Source organism: Azolla caroliniana, unplaced genomic scaffold (assembly GCF_043228905.1).
Source record: "Azolla caroliniana isolate FFs.n. ecotype wild unplaced genomic scaffold, voAzoCaro1.0.p SCAF_2, whole genome shotgun sequence".
NCBI classification, from domain to species: domain Eukaryota; kingdom Viridiplantae; phylum Streptophyta; class Polypodiopsida; order Salviniales; family Salviniaceae; genus Azolla; species Azolla caroliniana.
In genome coordinates this window covers 22908978-22934976 of record NW_028230437.1, presented here as the reverse complement: position 1 = coordinate 22934976, position 25999 = coordinate 22908978, and the positions used below count along the sequence as shown (strand labels likewise).

General features: G+C 36.7%; 1 protein-coding gene and 1 pseudogene across 2 annotated transcripts; one reads left to right on the top strand and one right to left on the bottom strand.

The window, feature by feature from the left end:
* Positions 1 to 1264: 1264 nt before the first annotated feature.
* LOC147867651 (uncharacterized) lies at positions 1265 to 13166 on the top strand (annotated as a pseudogene). The gene is made up of 7 exons (XR_015529383.1): positions 1265 to 2960; positions 6787 to 7044; positions 7355 to 7597; positions 7684 to 7854; positions 7938 to 9136; positions 9234 to 9541; positions 12601 to 13166. The product of XR_015529383.1 is annotated as an uncharacterized LOC147867651 (transcript).
* A 2029-nt stretch (positions 13167 to 15195) lies between these two features.
* On the bottom strand, positions 15196 to 20421 carry LOC147867650 (uncharacterized). The gene is made up of 8 exons (XM_087315429.1): positions 19917 to 20421; positions 18577 to 18632; positions 18423 to 18484; positions 18156 to 18215; positions 17972 to 18037; positions 17580 to 17698; positions 17215 to 17330; positions 15196 to 15499 (listed from the first exon to the last, which is right to left on the bottom strand). Exons 1-8 carry the CDS (start codon positions 20345 to 20347, stop codon positions 15339 to 15341), a joined length of 1071 nt encoding a protein of 356 aa, XP_087171555.1. The 5' UTR covers positions 20348 to 20421; the 3' UTR covers positions 15196 to 15338.
* Positions 20422 to 25999: the final 5578 nt, after the last annotated feature.

The window sequence follows — 25999 nt, the reverse complement described above, 5'->3', positions numbered from 1 at the left end:
GATTTCTCTCACAACCACAATGTGCACTCTTGATTGCAACATTCATTGCTAAACTTCTTGAACATCGAGAGTCGCTACTCATTTTCACACATATCACGTGAAATGTAATATTTTTGGTCTCACAGGTCATATTTGACCTTCGAAGACGATAATATAATCAATCTATTTCTCTCTCTCTGATCCTCGGTCCTTAAGGTTGTGCATACATGGTGATGTAAATTTTTTGCTTTGGCTTCAGAGTTGTATATAAATTGGAGGAAGTTTCGCCTTATTTCTTGTACAAAGAGTGATTTGGAATGTTTGGGATGACAGAGGGTCAATGCTTAAACGAGGATCCATTTATCGACATTTGGGCTATCCATTGGGTGTTGATGTTGCAAATGTTGAATCGATTGATTGGATTGGTAGTAAATTGAAGGACAAATTTATGTATTTGAAGTCTCAATTATGATAGGTAGAGGAGACTAAGAAGTATTATCATTTATAACTAAGAAGTGGAATTTACATACAATTAATATAATCATGTGCTTTCAACAAAGAAGAGAGAGAGAGAGAGAGAGAGAGAGAGAGAGACGCCCAAATGGATGTAGCTGAGTTGGTAAGGTTGCCCAATGGAGACCATGTGGTCATGGGTTCAAGCTCTTACATTTCACAGTGGCATCTAGTGAATTAAGAGATATATAAGAAGTATATAATAGAGAGGTGAGGAAGTTGGGTTTCGAACCCACAACGCAGTGCTTGTAGTGTTGACAACTTACCACTAGGGTAAGGTATTTACAATAAAAAGAAAAGAGGCCAGACATGGGCAGGCGGACACCGGAGACAGATCCCGAGAGGGAGGCCTGTGTGTGTGTGTGTGTGTGTGTGGTCATACAAAGATGTGTTGGTTTGGTGGGTAGTCTTCCTTCACACAAGAAGCATTCCTTTCCTTTCCTTTCCTTTCCTTTCCTTCATAGTCATTCATTCCACTCATTCGATGATTGAGAATTCATTCATTCAGACTCTCGCTTCTCTTGTCAGTTCCCATCTCTCTCTCTCTCTCTCTCTCTCTCTCTCTCTCTCTCTCTCTTCTGACTCTTTTGATTTGATTTTCTTTCTCTGACGATCAGATCAGACGTAGTGATAGATAGATATATAAACAGACAGTCTAGTCTAGTCTGTCAGGCAGATAGAGAGAGAGAGAGAAAGAGAGAGGAATCATCAGATTCTCTTCATGTTTGAGTTCAATGTATGAAGCTTGATTCCCCGAGTCTAGATATATCAACAGACAGTGAGTCAGTCAGATAGATATATAGATAGATAGATAGAGAGAGAGAGAGAGAGAGAGAGAGGAATCGTCAGATTCTCTTCATGTTTGAGTTCAATGTATGAAGCTTGATTCTCTGATTCTGAAAACCCTGCCTCTTCTTCTTCTTCTTCTTCTTCTTCTTCTTCTTCTTCTTTGCAGCGATTATTGTATCGTTTTCGACAGAGACTTATCGGATCACAAACCATAGTAACGAAGAGGAAGGGGTATCTTTCTTTGTTCCCTTGTAGAAGAGTCGCAGGTTAGTACTCTTGAACACATTTTCATTTCATGTCAATGCAGTTGAGAAGAAAAAAGATTATGATGATGACGAAGAAGAAAGAAGCCATTGCAAGCGTTTTTACTCAAGCGGAAGAAAAAGAAAGAAAGAAGTTTGCATGAAGGGTTGAGGATGAAATAAAGAGAACCGTTGAGAAAGAAGCATTCGTACAATGAATTTTCAGTTAAGAAGAAGGTTCTGCAAGAAAATACATCTAATGAAAACATTGCTACTCGATGATTTTGCTCCTTAGGACGAAGAGCATGAAAGGAAGAATCCATTGAACGCATTTTTACTACGTTTCTTTGTTGCTTTAAAGAAAGACCATGGAAAGCATTGGCACTATGGTTTTGATGCTTAAGAGGAAGAGCATGAAGAAAACAATCCGTCTATAAATTTGTTATGAGGCTCCTTCGTTTCTTGAGAGGAAAACCAAGACGGAAAGAAACATTGCTGGTATATTTCTCTTTGCTTAAGAGGAAGAACTCGAAAGACAAAATACATTAAAAATGTTGCTATTACCAATTTTTTCGTAAGAAGAATAGCATAGTAGAACTGATTGAAAACATTGCTACTATAATCTTTTGCACAGCTGGCATCAATGGCACTACATTCTTGGTTGTTCAAGAGGAAGCATGTTAAAGAAATAATTCATTGAAATATTGCTGCAACATATTTTCATTAAGAGAAAAATATGATATCTATAGGTAACAATCCATTGAAAGAGTTGCAGCATTGAAACTATGGTTTTTTGCTCAGAGAAAGAGCATGAAAAAAAGAATCAATTGAAAGTGTGAAAGCACGAAAGCAAAAAGTGTATTGAAAACCTTGCAACTTTGATTTCTCGCAGAGGAAGAAGAAACATTATACATTACCTTTGGCCTGACAGGAAGAGCACAAGAAACATATTCATTGAAAACATTAATTCCCCATTTTTTACTTGAGAGGAAGGACATGGCGATAGTTACGGGGGATAGGTACTTGGACCGACTAGGTCGGTTTGTTGAAAAGCAAGCTGGAAGTCTATTAGATGGAAGCCTTGTCTTGAAGCTTAATCCAGTTGGTTTGCATTATGTTCAAACTCGGCTTGACGCTTTGCATGAGCTTGAAAGGCTTCGAATTGGAGCACCAGTGGACTATCTTAGAGCATATATCTCTGATCTTGGTGATCATCGTGCTCTTGAGCAACTAAGTCGTTTCCTTAGTTTGCTCCCAGCTGTAAAAGTTGTCTCGGTTTTGCCATCCCCGAAACGGGATCCTTGTCCTTTAACTCTATTACCTTTTGGAAGATTGAGATCGCTCGAGATTCGTGGTTGTGATCTTTCAACGTCACCAGCTCGAGGTCTTCTTCAACTTCGGCCCATCTTGGAGAGGCTCATATGTCATAATTCAGTTGTAAGTTCTCATCTTTTTCTTCAATTGTACTGATACTAGAAGCTTGGTGCCCTCTTATTCTTGAGAGAAGAGAGATTTTTAACGTCCATGGAAGACCAGTTGTGATCTATGAGATGGGGCCAAGCCCATAGCAAGGATCAAGCTTGGGTTCTCTCAATTTTATGACTTTTATGCTATTGTGTTAACCACCAAACCGACAACAGGATGGAGAGAGAGAGAGAGAAGAAAGATATATTAACGTCTTTTAAGAGGCCAAAATGGCATATAAGACCAAACAAGAGATTACATCTTAAGTGTTGTCTCGTCTTTGAGAACAATAATTCAACAAATCAAAATAAAATAAATATTACCCCGTAAATATAAAAGTAAATAAGATAAAAAGAGACGAGGGAAACTGGTTTTCGGCACATGTGAGATTCTCAAGTTAGATGTGTTGTAACTTTTGTCTTTGAAAGATCTCTAGCATAGGTTGATCCAGAATGGAAAGGTCTTCGAAGCGAGGGAAGCACCTGCGATGGCGGGAGATAATGGCGTTTATCTGTCGATGACAAGGGTGTTGAGGTCGTGGTCCATGGGGCCAGGGCCTACATGCACGACAAATTGCTATTGCCCGATCAATTGTAACCCCTTTGTTATGTCCTGGTCGGGAGCCCATTTGTATATCCCTCGATTGACTTGGAGCAAGATCGTGTATCTTCTAGTTATTCAAATGTACAAAACAAAGGCTGTAGGTTTCCTAAAGATCCACGATAGTGATCTTAATGCATGAGGTGGTTTTACAATTGGCAATGATGAATGAGATGGTTTTACAAACCTGAGAGTCCAAAGGATTGATTGGTGGCGAAGGGACATGGTATCCGATTTTGGTTGGTATGATGGAGGGAGGCAATGCTGAATTACACTAACTGCATTGGGGTGCCCTGGGCAGGTTGAACATGGTGAGAATGACCTCCATGATTTGGTAGTGATAAGGAATAAAACAACGAACAAAAGAAGCATATAATATAGATAAAGCTTAGTTGGTAAGGTTATTTGGTGGAGATTGGAAGGTCATGTGTTCAACTGCCACATTCTGCATGTATGATCTGTTACAATACTGGGATTTGTTAACGCAAGGATTCTAGACCAACTCACATCATAGGTTTTAACAAAAAATAGAGTGGATTAAGAAAATGTGCTTAATGGAATTCTTGGGGTACCGGTTCCTAAAAATAAGTTCTAAAGGACTACCAAGCTATATAAAAACTGGTTATTGTATATTTGATGAGAAATCATGATGTGGGAAAATCAACAATAATAACCAAAAAATTATGACATGAGAAGACCAACAGTGATAACCAAGAAATTGTGAAGTTCACGAGCGTGCTCACATAGGGAAAAAACCTCTCACCAGTTCTAGAGGAAAACGTGGCATGAAACACTTGTTATACCAAAGCTTGCGAGGATAAACATCAAGCATAATAGACATCTCTGAAGTGAAAGATGGGAACTTAAATGTTGTGGATGAGAATCCAGGTATTGGAAGATTGTCCACTCCATTGAAAAAATGTTGAAACTTCTTTCAGGAGAGAGCTTTCATAAAAATGTATGCATAAGAATGCCCAATCCCTTGTTAATTGAGGCTTATATACTATATTTCAAGTCAAGTGTTGCACAGAAAGATTAGACAACCTACAATTTGCTGATGTAAGAGAGCATCAAATGGTTTTTTTTTGTCTTGATCAAAGAATCGGAAGCCTGGTTCAACATGGGGAGAAATCAGCCTGGTTCAACATGGGTAGAAATCAACCTGGTTCAACCTGAATCATCGCAGAAGCTTCTAAATGTATTTTCATGGACTCGAGAAAAATGTCCCTCTCAACTGCAAGTATTTAATGCTGAAACAGTAGTGCAGATGGTCAAGATCTTTAATTTCGAATGTTCTACTCAAATAAGCCTTGAAATCTACAATTTCTTGCTCATTAAGTCTTGTGATTAGAAAATCATCAACGTGAAGCACCACTATCCGCAGTTTTTTTCAATCCTTTTGTACATAGAGAGTGCTTTTGGTTGAGCTTTTTACAAAAACAAGTTGGGGAAAGTGAGTGTGGATCTTTGCACAGCATGCTCAAGGTCTTTGCTTCAAACCATACAAGGTTTTATGTAATTTGCAAACTTTACCTTCTACATGTTTGACAACAATATCAAGAGGCTGAGTTATATAAACCTCTTCTTCAGAGTCTCCATTCAAGAAGGCAGTTTTGACGTCTTCCGCCCTTTGTGGCTGTAGCAATTGTAGCTTATAATTGTAGACATCCTTGAAATTGGAGTATTGTTTGGCTGCTTGATTTCAGTCACATAGAGCTGTAACAAAAGACTAACCTGAGTGTCTTTTCACTGCACTAAATCTCTGATTTAAGCATGTTGTTTCTCTATGTGGCCAGCATTTTTCTTGTGGCCATTCCAAGCCTCATATATTGATGGTGTTAATTGACTTTATGGGTCATCTACTCAACATTTTGCATCTTTCAGGAATGTGAATTTGTGCATCTTTCATGGAATATAACCCTCATATACACGATTAGATGGTGCTTGAATCGAAGGGAGATTTCATACCATACTGTCTTTACTAAGTTATGCAATTCCTGCCAAAATTTAAGTGGCCATACCAGGCTTATGAAGGTCGAGGGTTTGAACATCCACTGCAAGCTTTTTGGTCATCAAATTTCTGATATATATCAACCTTATAAAGGTTGTTGACCAAGCTATCTAAATCGCCATCATGGGGTGTGCATTTAGAGAAATGGGATAGCCAAGCATAGAAAGGTAGCAACGGAAGACAGTTTTTCTTTATGATGTGGACATAGAGAACATTGTTTAAGATGACTAATCCCCATTGGCCATCGTATATGAACTTAACCAATGACTCGAATGACATAAGAATCATTACTGGCAGACAACAATCCCCCTTTAGGTGTATCCTCAAGACTAACAAAGAAATTCTTACAAGCGGTTATGTGCTTTGAAGCAACAATATGAAAATACCAAGCATTGTTAGACTCACTTACTGGTATACATGTTTTACGCTTTGAATGATCATACGTTGTGGAAATGGAGAATGCCCGCTCATCTTGAGCTGTGATACTTCTTCCTTCAACCAGTTGAAGTGGCAAACAAAGACCAGCTTGTTTTTCTTGCCTTTATTTGCCTTCCTCTTTCAACATTAATTAATGTTATGGCCTGGTTTAGGACAATAATTGCACCATTTCTTCTTCCTCTCGCCATGAGAAGTTTATCACCGTTGGAAGAGAAGTTGCTTTGGCTTTGAATTTTGAAGATGTAACCAAAGCTTGATCTCCATTTCTTAGAACATCTTGATTCACTCAAAATTGAGGTTCCCATAAGAGAAGGTGAACTTGTTCATCGATGTTGTAACTCTCATTACCTCTTGTAAGGAGCCTTATGGTAGTTGTAAAGCCTTGATATGAATGGGAAAAAGCCGCAAAAATCTTGCAAGCTAATTGCTTGTCTGAAATGACTTCATTGATTTTGTGCAATCGTTCCTTGGGGTCTTTGATCTTTGTGAAGAATGTGCTCATGTTGTTACCTTCTTGTATCGTTGTGCCATCAAGCTGGACTTAATCATGGCATACAAGTTTTTTTGGTATATCTCAAGAACCTTTTGAAGTGGTGCATGATTGGCCACGTGGAACACTGTTGTGTTGCTTACAATGCAATGAGCGCATGAGCTTGAGCATCCTCGTGTTGGATTTGACCAGTACCATGTGAAGAGACAACAAGATTTCTGTTTTTATGTCTGATTTTGTCATTTGTGTCTTTTTTACAGGATGCATTACGACACATTTTTACAGAGCGCATTCAAGAAGTAGAGAAATCTCAAGTTTGGGGTCGACTAGCATTTGTCTCATGTTCGAACAATGGCATGGTTCTCATGGATGATTCTTTACAGCTATTACCTGCTGTACAGTCCTTAGATCTCAGTAGGAATCGTTTTGTCAAAGCTGCAAATCTACACTGTTGTTCGAAATTGACATATTTGGATCTTGGATTTAATCAACTGCGGAATATTTCGTCTCTAAAGCAGGTACAAACAAGTATATGACGTGAAAAACTCTGAATTATCTTTGAGTTTTTCTTATTTCACTAAGCTGGTTAAGTTCCAAAAGAAAGAAAAGGGGATGAATTGACAGTATAATTGTGGTGGATGAATCCACCATGTAAATGTGTAAATATCACAAAATTGCCCAAATGGAATGAATCAACCATATAATTGTTCTGTGGCTTTTTAGAAATAATGGAAACTTGGGGTTATGAAGTAAATAAACTTTATGCTAAAATTCTCTGTATTCCTCAACTGATTAGCATAGATGGACATGATGCTTGATGATCTGTAGGTCACAAGTCAGATTACAAAACTGGTGCTAAAGAATAATGCACTTGTGAGTGTGCATGGGATTGCTGCACTAACTTCTTTAGAGGCACTGGACCTTTCCAACAACCTGATCTCCAAATTCAACGAGATTCATGCATTAGCTACTATTCCAGCTCTCCAGATTATTTTCCTCGAAGGAAATCCAATAAGTACATATACAATTTACAGAGAAGAAGTTTACAGTTTTTTTCCAAATCCTACTATGGTAACAATTTAGGTTTGATAGATATGGAATTGTAAGTAAGTGTTTGAGTTTGTACTTTAGCAATAAGAAACTATGAAAATTTCCAGATATATTTAGATGGGAGAAAAGTTTCCAAGTCAGAGCTTTGGAGGGTTAATAAGATTATTTCGAGGCGACAACAATTTGAGACTCTGCATGGATCCTATAACCCAGCAAGACAAGGCGACATGCAAGTTGACCTTCAACATGCATCTCCTGAGGGAAACAATGCTCCTCGGGTAAATTATTTAATGAATCCTTATTACAGGAGAAGATGCCAACTGTTTTAATTACTTACAGTGTTATTTATTTATCATTTTAGAGAAAGTTATCCAGGCTTGCTTTAATACAAGATGTGGAGATGGTCATGGATGAAGTTGAGAATGATGAATCCCCTGGATTTCCCATCATGAGCAGTCACTCCAGAGATGTGAAGGAAAGAAGACAATTGCCTTCAGATGAGAGTGAGCAACAAAAATTAGAAGCTATTCAACTAATGCAGAAAGCCGAAGCATTGAAGATGGAAAATTCTATAAACTGGCTCCAGGAATTACGGCTTTTTTTGGATAATAATGAACTTCCTGCTGGACAAGAGGCTCATCCAAAATATGACCTGCAAAATGAGAAGTCAATGTTGATGAGGGATTTGAAGCTACAAGACTTGAGGAAATTTTGGAGGAGACGTAAGAGGCAACAACATAAGACTTCGATGGGTGACTTAACAGATGTGCAGGAAAGTAAGAAAAACTTGGAAAAAGAAATGGAACATGATAAACATATGAAAGATAATGAGGAAAATTCTTCTCTTAGTAAAGGTGTTAGTACTGGCATACTCTCTTCAGTAACTAGTTCAAGAATGTCAGCAACATCAAATGTCTATTTAGACATTGAAAATGGTGCAGAATTCCTGAAACAGTCAGATATGAAAAATATAGATGAAACCAGGCAAAATGGCTTATATTATGAAGAACAGAACAAGATGAGCGAAGGCTTTGGATCATGGAAACTCATCGATGAGGTAGTGGAGTCACAAGGAAGAACAGGCGATGCCATGTCATCCCCTCCCCATTATCACAAAGATGTTCTTCAAAAACGCCAAGATTTGGAAGATGAGTTAATCCAGCAATCCTTTAGTTCAGATTTTGCACTTTCATCTTGTGAAAGTGAAAGTAGCATTGATGCCACATCTAGCTCTTCCAGTTCAAATGATGATGATCATAAGGATCTGATAGAATTTCAGAAGGAGAATTTTAAACTTGACCATGAGAACATCTGGAAAGACCAGCTTTCAATTTCCAATCAAGTAGAAGATGGCATGTCAAATTATAGTCCTGATGAATTATTGGCTGACTATCGAAAGAAATCAAATGGGGTCAAAATGGTAGAAGCACACACATCAGTAACTATGTCGGTTTGTCCTGATTTACCAAAGGAAAAGTCTGTAGATACATGGCAAATTAATAATTTGAATCCAACATCCATCGATGCGGTAATCTCTGACATGAGGGTTGCTGAGGCCAGGCAAAAGAAACAATGGCAAATTAATAATTTGAATCCAGCATCCATCGATGATATCCAAGCAAATGGAGATGATCAAAATCAGGTTATCGCTGAAATGAGGGTTGCTGAAGCCAGGCAAAAGAAACCAAGGAAAGCTCGAATGGCACAATTATGTGATGAAGCTCATAATGTCAAAGAAAAACCGAGGGAAGAAGACTGATGGAGTTGTAGGGCATTTAAAGTCTGCGAAGGATGGGAAAAGATGGACACTATTGTTTACTGATGGAGACTTTGGTTCAGGTAACAAGTGTTACGATCCAGTTGAAATTTTGCTAAGCTGAAAATTGCAGATGCTGAAAACGAAATTTGTATCAGACATATAAAGTGTGGCTGCATTCAAATTTGGGAGGAATTTCCTCATGAGAGGTATGAAAGCTGTATACCGAACTGTAGTTTTCTCTTTTTTGTTAGTATTGTATAGTTGACCTTTTAAATTTTCTTGATTCCTATCATGTACTGATGAGTGTGATTTCATACCTTCATTTTATTTCATACCTTTCTTGAAAATGAAGATGTTGCATCAATATTTGTATTAACAAACATCAAATAACGAAAGCAAGATAATTGCGCATAAATATAGCGGAAATCTCAATGAAATATAATTCCATTAAGACCAATATTGAATCCTCACTCTAGGCCCTTATGTTATTTGCTATTCAAATGCCTACATTCACTCCGTGATTTATGTGAATTCAAGCTTATCTGTTTTTTGGGACTTACAAAAATTATGGGTCTCTCTCCTTTGGTGGCACCGTTGTCTGAAGAGAGTAATGACTGTGAGCTACAATTCTGTTTGATGCTCCAGTTCTTCCATATATCTCCATTAATCCTCTTGGTACTCACTGCTTCAGAGATGAGAGATGTAAGGGCAATAATTTAGATGTAGTTAAGGATATAGCATTGCAAATTGGGAGTGCTCGAGATTGTTTAAAACTCAGGTCATGATTACAATTATTTGAATTATCTATGCTGGAACAAGATAATTGTGATACGAGGCATTGTGCAAATTGCAGGCCAATTTACCTTGTATTGAGAAATAAAGACAAACTTTCCATTCTGATTGAGTGGCAATGAAGGGATGCCAAGCTTTATAAGAGTTTATGTAACAACTTGCCAGTCTGTAGTTAAATTGAAAATCAAAATAAATCTTTTCAAAATGTGAAATGTGATTTTATATAGGCACCCTCCAAGCTATGATTTCCGGTATGCACAATTTTCTAGTTCTCTGATTTTTGTTTCAGGTTTGTCTTGTTAAGATTCTAAATGTTCTTCTCACTATTTATAAGATTAAGTCCTTCATTCTGGCTTTATGGTGTACCCCGATCTCTTCAGTCTCTGTAATGTGAGGTATCACATTACATAGACTCGGGTTTGGGAACATGTCTAACAGACATAGCTATACAAATATTACTATACACTGATGATATTGTGCTGATTTCTAACTCTCCAAAGGAACTACAAAGACATCAAAACGTCTTAAAAGTATTTTGTACAGACAAAGGTTTGTCAATAAACATGGATAAAACGAAAGTTATGGTGTTTAACACCACTCAAGCATGGATAACAAGATCAGAACCAGAATTCTTCTTGGGAGAGGAAACGGTGGCATACATACCTAGGAGTAACATTTATGGGGCCTAGGTTCCCCTTACAGAAGGCCGCTTGTGCCTGATTTTCTCGTCGATATGCAGCCTTGGAACTCTCAAAAGACAATGTGCACATTTGCAGTTCCAAGAGCCACAAACTAAATTGTGGCTATTTGATAGAGACATTTGTGACACCAACTCTTCTCTATGGAGTAGAAACATGGGGACCGAGTCTTAACAAGGCATATAGCTGGAAAGATTTAGAGAGACCTTTAGTCTCAATGATTGCCCACATGATAAGTACCAAAGCATTTGTGCCCCCATGATATAATCCAGGCAGAGATCAGAGCATCCCTTATAATAATCTGGGAATTATTCTGATCAATAACCTATATCCAATGGCTTTAGGAGAACCCTCAACAAAGGTACTCAAGGTTAGCACGTTATGTCATCAAAATAACTTGCTGAACATGGAGATGTTTGTTGTTGGTATGCTGAAATGCAACAATGGTTTGAGTCACATGGCATAAGCATAAATGCACTACCCCGATTCGTATATACCTTAGATTGTCCCCATGTAAACATGACCAAAGTGGAAAAGAATAGAGTGATCTGAACTGATATTGTTGATTTGGAAAACAAGTTAACAGGAATCAGCCCCAAAACAAGAACTCAAGTGGCACAGGGAAAAGTTGTTAAAGGACAATACTACAGTGACACAAGCTCATCAATAGATAGGCTTTGCCATGCACATAGGGCCCAGCATTGTGGACCACAATCTCATCAAAATTGTTATTGAACAGATAATAAGGCCATTATCTCCTGCCATCGCAAGTGCTTCCTCACTTCGGAGACTTCTCTGTTCTAGATTGACCTATGCTAGAGATTTTTCAAAGACAAAAAGTAAAAACATATTGATCAGAGAATCTTATACATATAGATGACAAGATTCTTTAGTCTCTCCTTAATTCTGTTTCTACTTAGTTATGTTTATTTTGGTTTTCAGTTCTCAAAGATGAGACAACACTTCAGATGTAATCTCTTATTTGGACTTATAGGCCATTTTGGCCTCTTAAAATACGGTAATCTTGTCCTTCAGCAATTTTATTTCATTCTTTTCTCAAAAGAAGTCTATTTGAGAGCAAGTGAAAGAGAAATGGAACTACTATTTATAGTAACTCTGAGAACATGATGCAAAATGTGGCAGTTGTTACTCTCCCTTTATCTCATTATTCTCACTAAATATTTTTGCAAATATTTCAGATCTTGAGCTTCATGTGGTAACTTCTCATTTTTGTGAAGAAACTTATTATGAGCTTCGGGTTACAAGCTCTACGGGGTCACCTTCTACATATCATTTTCTGATATGTATCTGAACATTATTATAATTCAAAGTTTTTTTTGAAAATTTCTTACAGATGCAGGTTGATGTGGGACATGCTGCCTGTTATGCTTTAGTGATAGGGTTTCAGATGTGCACAGCTTACTGTACTGTAATTGTTCTGCCCAAAATGAGTCAAATAATTCTCCTTTAAGTTTAAGCCAGCATAGTTAATAACGGTCTTAACTACTTGTACGTTGAATGTTGCACTTTCATCCATGCCTTAGGATCTCTGGTTTGGTAGGTGTCTCCACCAGCTGCACAAACAGTTCTCTTGATGTCACACTGTATGTTTGTGTGCATTGAAGATTTTGTGCAACTGTACTTCTTAGTTCAAGCAGCAGCTGGTTTATACTCTTTCTGTCATAAAAGATTTGGTTTTTCAGAAGCGTCTTATGTTTTTACTGTGTCCTTTTTATCATATTTGTTTTAATTCTTCAAATTTTCTTTGCTATCAGGTTAGGGATATCCCAACTGGTAATCTGGTTCTGGAATTCAAGAAGATTATTATATCAGGGTTGTCAGGTTGGAAATGTGTTGAGAGCGAGCTGATGGTTCAAGAAGGCAATTATGAAGTTGTACCATTTCTGCATGCTAGTCTTGTAGATTGAATTAATTACATGTTGAACAATCAGACCCCTGGTGATTGATTTTGCCTGAAGCTTCAAGTATATATGCCATAATCTTGTATAGAATCCATTCTTTCTGTTATATAGTAGAACTGGAGGGATCAAACAAGAGCAAGTTTTGAGAGCATCATTATCTACTGATTCCTCCTAGATGCTACATCATTTGTAATGTCCGATTCTTTAAATTCTTTCTTGTGCAATGGTTTTCTCGTGTTTGTATTGAAATAGGCCTGTATATGCCATAATCTTGTATAGAATACATTCGTTCTGTTGTATAGTGGGTAAAGAATCAAACAATAGCAAGTTTTGAGGGCATCATTTTGAACTGAGCCCTGGATGCTACATCAAACATACTGTCTGATTTATTTATTTTTAATTTCAAGTCATGGTCCTCTCATGTGTCTATTGAAAATATGTTTGAAATATAGTAGATCATATATGTTGTATATTAGAGTAAATTTGGCCTGAAGTTGCTTTCTTTAACGAGGATCCACTCACTAATTTTGTATTGAAAATGTTTTATAACTATAATATTTGGGGTGTATTCTGCCCCATTTTGGTGCTTTCTTTGGACCTCATCCCAGCATATTGTATATATTGCATAAAATTTGTGTTGAACTCCGCTTTCTTTTGAGGGGTTCATTTTAAATACACGTGCCTAGGTCTCATACAAACTGTTAGTTATTGAAACATGGATACCATCTTGAATTGGTGACTGAGCTATTTAGATGTTCTCATCTCAAAAATGCAAGGAGAAATGTAATTATTTGCTGATGTCATATACAAGACAAAAAGTTAAGACATGTGAATCTTATACACTATTTATCTATCTTAGGTAGATGCTGGATATAAATTGATTAACACTCATAGAGTGAAATTAAGAAAGATATATTAATGTCTTCTAAGACAAAGTTTGGCCCATGAGACAATTGTTTATAATAATGGCATATGTACCTAATCATTGGAATTTTTTTATTTTTTTTTCAAGAGTATGTGTACCTAAGCATATGTACCTCATAGAGTTCTAGCATGGTACAAAAAAATGTTATGAGAGTGTGACATGTTCCATAAATGAAAAGGTTATGTGTTGAGACTATAGTTTTATTTTCATTCAAGTCTTATTGTTGCTCTATGATATGGCTCCACTTCCGAGAGAGAAGACTAACTTTGAAGTCGAGCATCGGTCAACTTTGTGGCCAACCCAATCGGCATCTATGTACCCTTCAAGTCGAATCAACATTGCTGACTTGTAGAGAATCTCGTAATCCATAGTGCCATTCACGTATCGTAGTACTTGCTTAGCACAATCTAGATGTATGTCGCGTGGTGTTTGCATGATTTGGCTAAGGAGGCCAACTTGATAGTTGAGGTTGAGACGGGTGATAGAGAGGCAGATTAAGCTTCCTACCAATTGCTGATATCACGTCAGCTCACACTCTATGGTGCCAAAGTCAGCATCTAGTTTCAGGTTTCGATTGAGAGGGATCAACACATGCTTGCATTTTGTCATCTCGAACTTCAATAGTAAGTTTAGGATGCAGTGTCATTGGGAGATCATGATGTTGTCAAGAGTCTCTCAATATAAATGGTATCCGGGGCGTTTGGTTGCTATTTGGTTTTATGCTTTAGCAAAGGCTTAGTGCAGATGTGTCCACGTTCATCATTCCCCCCTATCCCTGAAAAAAATCAATGGTTACATGTTGGTGAATACTAGAAAGGTTATGGTTAACATTTTGTACCTTACTCTCTATGTTGTTTTAGCTTTAAGATATATTTACCTAGTGTTTTTATGTCTTTGTATTTTTCCCTTGTCTCAACATAAGTTGGACATTTGCATGTAAAATGGTACTCATCCTGTATCTCTATGTGACATAATCTACATATCCTTTCCTCTCAAGGAACCCCATGAGCATGACTATTTTCAATCTCAAGTTGGTGGGATGATAGTCTAAGTTGTCCAAGGACAACCCTTAGTGAATTTAATAAGAACATATCTAAATATTTTGGTCAAATAATAAATCCTAACTTGGAGAAATGCATGACATGCTCCTTATAATATACCAAGAGCTAGTATCTATCAACCAAGTCCTTCATAGCAAACTACTTAGATGGATGTGATCAACCTCCAACAAGTTATCATTCATTTATCCTTTGATAATAAGCAACAACTTCCATGTCATGGTTGCATATCCTCATGCATCTAGAGATGGAAATTTGAAAATTTAAAGCAATATCCATGCAAGTTAGAACATTGGAGATAAGTTTAAGACATTATATCCCACTCTAACAAATGAATTCACTTGCAAAAACTTTTCAATATCAATATTCAGAAAAATAGTTAAGCATGCATTTCAGTTATTAGTGCATATTAAGGCTATTTGCAAAAGTCAGAGTCGATAACTTTCATATAAGAAGATACATTACTCAAATAAGCAAAAACAACCTTATATTTAGGAAACACTGCTCATTCATTTTACATCATTCATATAGATAATATATAGAATATTGAAGTGGGTAAAAATCAGGTTAGATTACGAATAACCTTCTCATTTACAATTTGAAGGCAATCATTCTTTTGGAAACACAACTCCGAGTTGTTCAAGTTGTTGTTCAATTTTCTTGGACCATTCATTGTTCGCTTGTGGATTTGCTGGACTGGGATGCATGATCTCTCCTGTTCTTATACCTGAAATGTTGCATTCTTGAATCTTTCTTGCAGCATATTTTCCTGTGCACACAAGGTGATATGGTATATCTATCATGCACCCTTTACAAGATTAGTGTACACAGACACAACTCTCTCTCTCTCTCTCTCTCTCTCTCTCTCTCTCTCTCTCTCTCTCTCTCTCTCTCTCATGCACAAGGTTCTCCTTACAGGAGGCTGCTTGTGCCCGGCTTTCTCGTGGATATGTAGCCCTTGGTGCTCTCGAGAGACAATGTGCACATTTGTAGTTCCAAGAGCCACGGACTAAGCTATGGTTATTTGATACACTTGTCACACCAACTCTTCTCTATGGAGTAGAGACATGGGGACCAAATCTTAACAAGGCAAATCATTGGAAAGATTTAGAGAGACCTTTAGTGTCAATGATTGTTCGCATGATAAGGAGCAAAGCATCGGTGCCCCACGATATAATCCGGGCAGAGATTGGAGCAGCACCTATAACAACCGAGGCATTGTTCCGATCAGTGACATTTATCCAACGTCTTTGTGAGCTCCCTAAACGAAGGTACCCAAGGTTGGCACTTATGTCATCAAGACAACTGGCTGAAAATGGAGACACTCATTGTTGGTATGCTGAAATGCAGCAATGGTTCGAGTCACATGACATGAGTATAAATGCATTACCCCCATTCCAATATAGCTTGGACTGTCCCCATTTAAATATGACCAAAGTGGAAAAGAATAGAGTGATCCGAACTGATATTATTAACTTCGAAAACAAGATAACATGGATCAGCCCCAAAATACCACTTGGTACAAAGATGGCCCACTGTAAGACTAAGACACACTTCTTACATACATCGGAGGATGGATTTGTCATGAGGCCACCTTACATGGACATACATCTATCCTATACGTTGCGTACTGTGATAGGGCAGCTGCAAACTTCATCACATCAACTACAAATTGAGGTAGGCAGATATACACGACTACTTCTAGAAGAGAGAATTTGCCGTGTCATCAAGGAGTGGAATCTGAAGAACACTATGTTTGTCATTGTGGTGTCTTCTATGAAATCAGAGGGAGATACCATTGCCTCTTTAAACAAGGCTTTGGCCCACTACGCAAGGTAATGGAATATGAGGACCAACGATGCCTAGGACTTTTCTTGCTAGAGCTCAAGAGACATCGGGAAAAGTTGTTGAAGAATACAGCCACACAAGCTTATCCACAAAGAACAATCACAACTTTCTTTAGCCCCATCACTCCTACTAACACTACAAGTCAATCACAGGATACACAAATGGGCTTCAGACCAAGACATAACAAAGGGGTTACAATTGATCGAGCAATGGCAATTTTCCATGCCCGTAGGCCCCGGCCCCATGGACCACGACCTCAACGCCCTTGTCATCAATAGATAAAAGCCATTATCACCCGCCATCGTAGGTGCTTCCCTCGCTTCGGAGACATTTCCATTCTGGATCAACCTATGCTAGAGATCTTTTGAAGACAAAAGCTACAATATACCTAACTTGAGGATCTCACATGTGCCAAAAACCAGATTCCCTCATTTATTTTATTTTGATTTGTTCTCAAAGACGAGACAACACTTAAGATGTAATCTCTTATTTGATCTTATAGGCCATTTTGGCCTCTTAAAAGATGTTAATATCTCTCTCTCTCTCTCTCTCTCTCTCTCTCTCTCTCTCTCTCTCTATATATATATATATATATATATATATATACACATACGTGGAGTTTTTTGCACAACTAACCAATCCCAACCACAAAAATAGGTTGTAAAATGGAAATAGTCTGTGTAAGTGCTTTGTTGCAAACAATTTCAAGGTTCCTACGCTCGTCGACATGGAGTTTGTCAGGTGTATGGTTCCTGTGGCACACCATTAATAATGGAGATGGTCAGGATAGCATGTGGTGTTAGTACAAAACAGCAATATATTTGTGGGTTTGATTGTGTATTGTTACTGAAAACAAAAATTTATTTATATATATATATATATATATATTCCTAAGAAGAAATATTTATGTGTATATTACTATGAAGAAGAAACAATGTAATAATGTCTTGTCACAAAAAAACCAATGTAATCATGTAATCATATGATGTGTGGAAACTTACTTTCCAGAGGCTTGCATGAAAACAAGGGGACAATAGTTCTGAACCCAGAATTGTTTGAAAAATGACGCTGCGGATCCAAAACGATCTTGTGCCCAGCCCCACAATCGCCGACCACTGATCTGGAGTTTCATTGGCTCGTCATTACTACTTTTATAGACAAACAAATCTGTTAATTATCTGCAATATCATCTCTCCACATGTAAAAAGCATAATAGTCATCAAACCATTAATGTGTTTATTACTACTCATCCGTTCAGCATGAATGCATCCGTAAGGACCATTTTCAAATACAAATAGACAAAAAGAAAAAGGTTGTCAAGAAAATACCACGATTACAAGAATCATAATGTGTTGCATGTGCTTTTGTATAATGTGTTGCATGTGCGTGTTACCTCGGATCTTTGACAGTCAAACCCATTGATGGGGCGTTTTGGATGTAAATGGAGAGGTGATTTGACCTATACAAAAAGTATTAATTCAAGATTTTTTTACATTCACCTGTGGTAAAGAAAGAATATACATAGGCCTACATTTACCACTAGTTACTTTGTTAACTTCAGTTTGATGTCCACTCACATTTCCACAAATTCCATGAAAATCTTTAACAATCTTGCTATCTCCAAAGGGCACACCAGTCTGCAAACTAGGACCAGAAGATTAGTAAACATAAAGTTTTCCCTCCAATAGCCCTAAGTTTTTCACTTCCTAAAATGCCCCAGGGGTTTTGTTATTTCCCCAAATTCCCTTGGTCAATCCCCCAGAGAGCAAATACATCTGCTATATGGGCAGTTCTCTGGTCAATTCATCCCATCAATATAGACTAATGTGGAGTTCTAACACCACCTGCGCCATTCCATATGGACCAGGATTCATTCCAACAAGCAAAACCTGAACTTTATGACCACCTGCAACAAGCAATTTGAATTCATTCAATCCTCCATTTAATCAAGCAAATAGATTTATCAATCATTTCTAGAAGATTGTTGTGTCAATTTACCATGTTTTCTTATATATTGCTCATGTGGTATTTGGGCATACACCAATGGGTTGTACCTGTATTTTACACCAACAGTAAAAGTCGTGACATACAACCAGTCAATTTAACCTTCATGGTAAATCTAGAGTAGTCAATGATCATAAATGTACTTAAAACGCTAATGCAAGTTACCCATACTATATTTACAGTCCAACCACTTATACATAACAACTGTAACCTAGATTAGTAATTCATGGGAATCTATATTGCATCTTAGGATCAATGCACAAACTACATATGATATAACCACAGACAACTGCTTTATGCAAGAGATCCATCATTAGAGAGTGTAGGACAAATCAATATGAGAAGTGAATAGTGCAGAAGGGTGACTAGTTATTCATATCCAGTTAACAATTGCCAAGATAATAGAATATGTGCCAACATCAACAACACAAAGAAGCAATGGTCAAGAAAGATATTATATTAATAGCAGAGGACCAATCCACAATTACAACAAAGGGACAATATATAACTAAGCAATATTTGGATGTGCTTCCAAACACGCAAATATCAAGATAATTGAAGTAAAGAACTTTCACTCTCTTACTAAGGTTCCTATAATACAATAGGTTATTAACACTAATAGCTTGCTCATCTACAGCATGTGGCTTCTCAGCTACACTCCATTGACTACAGTCAAGGAGTTAGTTGGTACTTGTTTATGCCAAAATATACCAATAAACTCTAAGGAGAAGGTTCAAAACATAGCCATTGTGGTTTTGACCAGCCAATAGTGTCAGAGATGAAATGTCAAACAAAATTTAAGACAAAGGTTAAAGCTGCAGGAGACACACATATGCATGCATATGCTACATTGATAGAAGTACTCCAAGACTCGTCCATGAAGAAGTAAAAGTGTTTGCTTGGGATCTCTACATGGACATCCAAACGACCAGGGAATGAATTCTTCACAGCACATCTGAATACGTGACCAAGTGCAGTGGGCATTGCTGCTATGATCTACTAAGATTCAAACCCACCTAACATAGTCATAAATACTCTCTCTCATGTATTTGTACGATATATCTCAACAGGTGGACACTTCTCAATACAAATGTAAGGCTGTTAAATGGTATACGCATTCAACCTCCAACATTAAGACTCTGATATTATATCCTAGTAAACATGCAATAACCCTTCACACAAATCATTGCATAGCATAGTGAATTTTAAAAATGGCACTGAAACGGGACATAAATTGGACGTATCTTACATATACAATTCTTTTGATGCAAAACTCAAGTTGAATAGCATTTCGAAATCTACTCAAACTAGGTAATGTTTGAAGATTAACTTACACGCAACTCACAGGAGGCATGAAAGTCGCCCCTTGCAATGAAGCTACAAGTTCTGCTGTTATTGCAATGAGAGCGCCACAAGTACCAAAAGAACTCTGTTGTCCACTGTCCATAACAAGCCCTATCACATGTTTATGATCACTATCCCCATCTCCTTCTCCATGACTTGACGTTTTTCCTTCATTTGGGACAACCTCCTTTACCTCCTCGGATGAGAAGGATGCTTCCTCCTTCTCATCCACAAATATCATCTCATCAGACATGCTCTGTTCTTTGATCAATAGGGGTTCTCTACTGAAAATGGCAGGTTTTCTTCTTCTTTCATGTTCCACAATCCTACAAATCATATCTGATGGTCGTTTCCTCTTTTTATACACAAAAACTTCTTCATCACGAGTGCTCTGATCTTTAAATGGTGAAAACTTCTTCATCACAATGACCCTTCTTCATTTCTCAGTCTTCTGCATGTCCATGGGAGCAGACAAATCGACATTTTCAGTGTTCTTTTCCACTTCACTGCTTTTGGGTTCTTCTTCTTCCTCTTCCTTTTTCTTTGTTTTGGTAAATTCTTCTTCTTCTTCTTTCTTTTCTTTTTTCTGTAAATGTATCATCATTCATGTATGTTCTTTAAACGGTTTCGTGGTTCGGTTCAGTTTAACTTTCAAAAATAAAAAAAAACGGTTTGAGTTTGCCATTCTCGAACCGAACCGTTGTCGATTGTTAATCTTCAATACTTCATTAGTAGCAATATGGTAAGGTAAACCCTCTCAAGTGTCACAATACTAGAAGGTGACATAACTCTACCTCGTCTTGGGACAACGTCCCCATACAACATAAGTTGCGAAAATTCTTGAATCAACTTCCCTTTCATCCTACGGAGTTGTTGTGTTATCCCACAAAGTCTATCAAACAATGACCCATTTCTCATGGTCCAATTAAACCACATCTCCCGATACGTAAGGTACTGAAACACGACCTGATATGATGGCGTGGGTAGAGCTTTAGCATCATCAATGAAAACCCACTTAAAAGGTGACAAAAAAACTTTCTATTATCGATGCCCAAATTTGTGATATAACCACCCAAATGACTTTAGCAACCGTGCATGTAATGAACCTGTGTTTGGCATCTTCGTCAACCATTGTACAAAAAAACATGTCTCGTTCGAAATATGTCTTTGTTTTGAAGTCATCGCCAAAGGCAACCCACCGATCATCACGTGCAAATGAAACAACTTTTCACGAAATGGAAGTCTTCCACCCTGCATTTAAAACTTGATGCCACCACTTTACATGTCGAGCAATGTGCCATGTATCCAAAACCTTATTTGTTAACCAAGCTCTATCTTCAACCCACTTGTAGTGTACATCATTAGTGTGCTCAATCATGTATGTTGTAAACCTTAAACCCTCGATGGGCATCCTTGTTTAAGTGACATTGTCGATGGTATCACCTTTAACATAATGTCTAACATTGCACCTCACCCCAACATCAAAGATAGTCGAAACATCCTTTCACCAAAACCTATATAAGCATAAGTTGCGTAATTAACGACCAACTTACATTATCATATGCCTTCTTGATATATTTAGTTGTATCATTACCATTTGTTGTTTGGATTCATTTGCACTTTTTTAATATCATGAATGATGTCCCTTCCTAATATAAACCCATATTGCATGGGATGGACCAAATTCCATAATATCTTTTGAAATCAATTTGCAATTACTTTAGCAAAAATCTTATACAACCCACCCATCAATGATATCGATTTCCATTGAGCAAAGAACACGTGAGATGCAACTTTCTTTCTTCTTCTTCTTTTTTTCCAAAAAAAACTCCTTCCATTAATTATAAAATTTTACAAATGAGATGCAACTTTCAATATTAAGTTTAACAAAACCAAATTTCCATGAATATCGCATTTTACTATAACTCCACACTTATTGGAACATCATTGTTAGAGAGCCTTTTAGTTGTTGTACAAAGGCTTTAAGAAACTCATTTGTAATTCCATCCCGACATAGACTTTTATCAATTGAAAGGTGTGACAATACATATTCCACCTATTCTTCCTTTATATCCTCCTTCAAGGCAATCACGACATGTTGCCCATCAATACCCTTGACTGATCTAAATGGCATTTATTGCACTTGCATTATATCATCATTTAGAGAACATTCTTGTCGGAAAATATTTGTGAAATGTTTTACACACCACGTTCATTTTAGCATGAGAATGCAACCCATGAAAAAAATTAATTCACACATCAAACCATTGATGGTTTTAGATCTTTTTTTCTTTTTCTTTTTCTATCTTTATTAGAAAGATAACCATTGAGATTTAATTCATCTTTTCTTGGACATTATGACTTTAAACATGATATGGAACAAAAGGTGGGGGAGTTTACTAGACAAGTCATTGTCCATGGTGTTTCATCATGTAATATTTGTCTTTCTAAGATTCAATTCTTTACATGTTATTATGGAATTTATCAAGCATCCATCTACAAACAAAAGATTATATTAATCCAACAATTTCTAGACATAAATTACTTCTTCCTTAATTTCTTCCTCTCTTCTTCTTCTTCTTCGTCTTCTGTATGTGAATGTGTATGTGTGAAAATGTGATGCCATGTGTGTATGATATTGTTCTCATTGGTGGATGGGTGGGCCCAAGTTCAAGTCTTGACAATGGAAGGATGTTGTTTCATTTACAACATTAACAATGGATAATCTTGTCACATTGTGCGAGTGATTTCATTACCTACTCGACAAACGTTTTAGTCCATGTTTCCACTATCTCATATTACCTAAAATGTCACAATTTTGCTTCAATTTATCTTTTTCTACATTTATAAAATCCTACTACATTCTTTTTAGGATTGCAATAGAACACCATGACGTAAACCACACAAAAGTTCGAGTTACACAGTTAAGGTTCTAATTGAAAACAATTGAGTTGAACTTAGCCTCAAATTCTTGCCATTACAGTACATGGCCCACTTCCTAATTAGAAGCACACAATTTGTACTGCTTCAAAACGCCCCAACCTAACAAATTAGGACAATGCTCGCTTTTAGTCTTGTCGTTAGCACCACTTGTTTCCTAATTATCAATAAAAAATTATAATATTTGTAGTCTTACACGTGTTTCTTTAAGGTATGTTGATCGTGTTGAGAGTCTTGATTTTCATGTGGTTAGGATCTTATATTTGACTAGGGACTTAAAGAGAATATATCTCTCATGTTACAACTACATCATAGTACACAAGAATATGCACACAATATTGTTTTCCAGTTTGATGCTTACTTCATTCACGAGTGCCTAACATTATGAGCTTCTAGAAAGTACATAGTTGGAACACATGTAACCATTTCATTTAAAAGTAGTATATTCTTTGCCTTTAAAAGTTACGAGTAAAAGTAGGTTTTTCCAACATAGGAATTGTCTAAAACTTTCATGGCTTGTAGAATGTGAAGTATCTTCTAGCTCTCAGTATGATTACATTACCATTGCCTTCAATTTTTATTCATTACTATGATGGTAGATTTTTCTAATAAGTATCCCACATGTCTTCATCGATGCAAGTGTGAGGACAAACAACTTGACCAAATGTAACAGCATCGATGATATGATTCATTTTCCTACCAAACCTAACTCATAAGAGTCAAATCTCCAAATAAATATTATTAACAAACCAAAGGGTGAAGAAATGTTCCTAAATTCTCATTATTTCATATTATGTCCAACTATCATTGTCATCATTTATTCGTCTTTGCCCTCCTAGGGAATGAACCATATTCAATTCATTTTCTTTGAAAACAATCATGTTCTACACGAGAATCATCTTATCACAATCTAAAGGCTTTATATACTCAAGATAAATCACGGAATCTTTATCTATGCCAAAACATCTACATTAGATTTGCTTAACACAATGGAAAATCAAGTGATGTATAGCTCATTTTTATACATGTAGATGATGACAAAAATAGTGTATCATCCATCATCTACTTTTTCACATGCACCTACATATGGTAAAGAATGTTTTTCATTAGTGTGAAAACAAAAGCAAAGGAAAATAATGCATATCTTATAAGTATGACATTATACTTATGATCAATTAAGTTATATATATCAATATAATAATGTGGATGCATGTCTTAATGTCTTGATTGGGGACAACTCTTTTGCATGGCATGAGAATGTACATGTACAAGTGTTGGAATCACGCAGATTGATCTCATTGTCTATTTTGTGTCCAAATATGAATAACATGTGTAGGTTTCTTTGTAGTGTACATGCCCACACCATGCACAAAAAACATTGCCAGTAATGTAAGAGTGTGAATTATACGCATTACTTTAAGATCAAAGACAATGTGTGAATGTATTTGTAAATGTTGTACCATGGGTAAGTTTTAAATGTTCATTCTAGTAAATGGCAACCATACTATAGAAAAGATAAGATATGCGTCTTGATTTTTATTCATAAACGTTACTCAAGCATGCTTTGGACGAATTTGGGAAGTTTATATAATTGTACACAATTGTATCTCCTTTTCCCATGCAAACATGACGTGTTAGCTTACCAAAACTTGTCTATTGATGTGAGACCTTGTCATTAGAGATAATATTAGGGAATTTTATGTTAATATGAGGTTTGACACATAATGTAATCACTATGAAATTAGAAAGTGATCAACTAATTGAAAGCCAAGACTTTGATTTGGTTGGGATGCGAAGCCCATGCTTGGCACTATTGTATTGAAAGAACCTTGATAATCAAAGGTTTCAAGGGATTTAGCCTATGGTTTTAATTCTTTTGCCTCTTCCCACACTCTAGAAAGTCCGTGAATCAATTAATAAACCATTTCATGCACCTTTGGGTCCTTGCCCATATTCCTTCTTAAAGGATCATGCAAATATCATCCATGATAAAGTGTCAATCGTCATATCAATAAATTATTTTGGAAGATGGAAGACCTCCACGCTCTAACATAATGTTTAGACAAGTGTGCACAATAATGAATTTCTCAATATAAAACCATTATCCCATTTGAGCCTTGAGGCTCATATACTTTAGTTGACACTATTGCGTATCATTTTAAAAACTTTAACGTCGGTGTTAGAGTGATTATGTTCCTTTTGGACTGCATACAATTTTATGCACTTCACGCTACCAATGCAATTCAATGTGAATTTGATCAATGGGAAGTCTTGTCCAAACTCCAAATGCAACATGTGAATTCAAATAGTACATTCCATTCACTCTTCCATGTAAAATGTTGCACATTTCCCAAATAAAAAAGATAAGCAACCTAGGTGTCATGTTTGCCAAATGAATATAAAAAAATGTATGAAATGTTCAAAAAACTTTAAAGTTGATATCAATACACCTGGATAAATGGTTGTTACGGTAGTTCATGCATTTCATGGATAATCACGCTCTAACATAATGTTTAGACAAGTGTGCACAATAATGAATTTCTCAATATAAAACCATTATCCCATTTGAGCCTTGAGGCTCATATACTTTAGTTGACACTATTGCGTATCATTTTAAAAACTTTAACGTCGGTGTTAGAGTGATTATGTTCCTTTTGGACTGCATACAATTTTATGCACTTCACGCTACCAATGCAATTCAATGTGAATTTGATCAATGGGAAGTCTTGTCCAAACTCCAAATGCAACATGTGAATTCAAATAGTACATTCCATTCACTCTTCCATGTAAAATGTTGCACATTTCCCAAATAAAAAAGATAAGCAACCTAGGTGTCATGTTTGCCAAATGAATATAAAAAAATGTATGAAATGTTCAAAAAACTTTAAAGTTGATATCAATACACCTGGATAAATGGTTGTTACGGTAGTTCATGCATTTCATGGATAATAGCATTAGGCCACAAAAATCAATACCTTCCAACTAAACTTATATTGGGCAACATAAAAGGCACAAACTTCTATTAATCATGATAACTTGCATTAGAAACAAGAAAAAATAAAGGATGAGGCATGCTAAGATGCATCTTACCCTTTCAAGGCTTGTGCTTGAAAATATTGATATTATTGTTTTA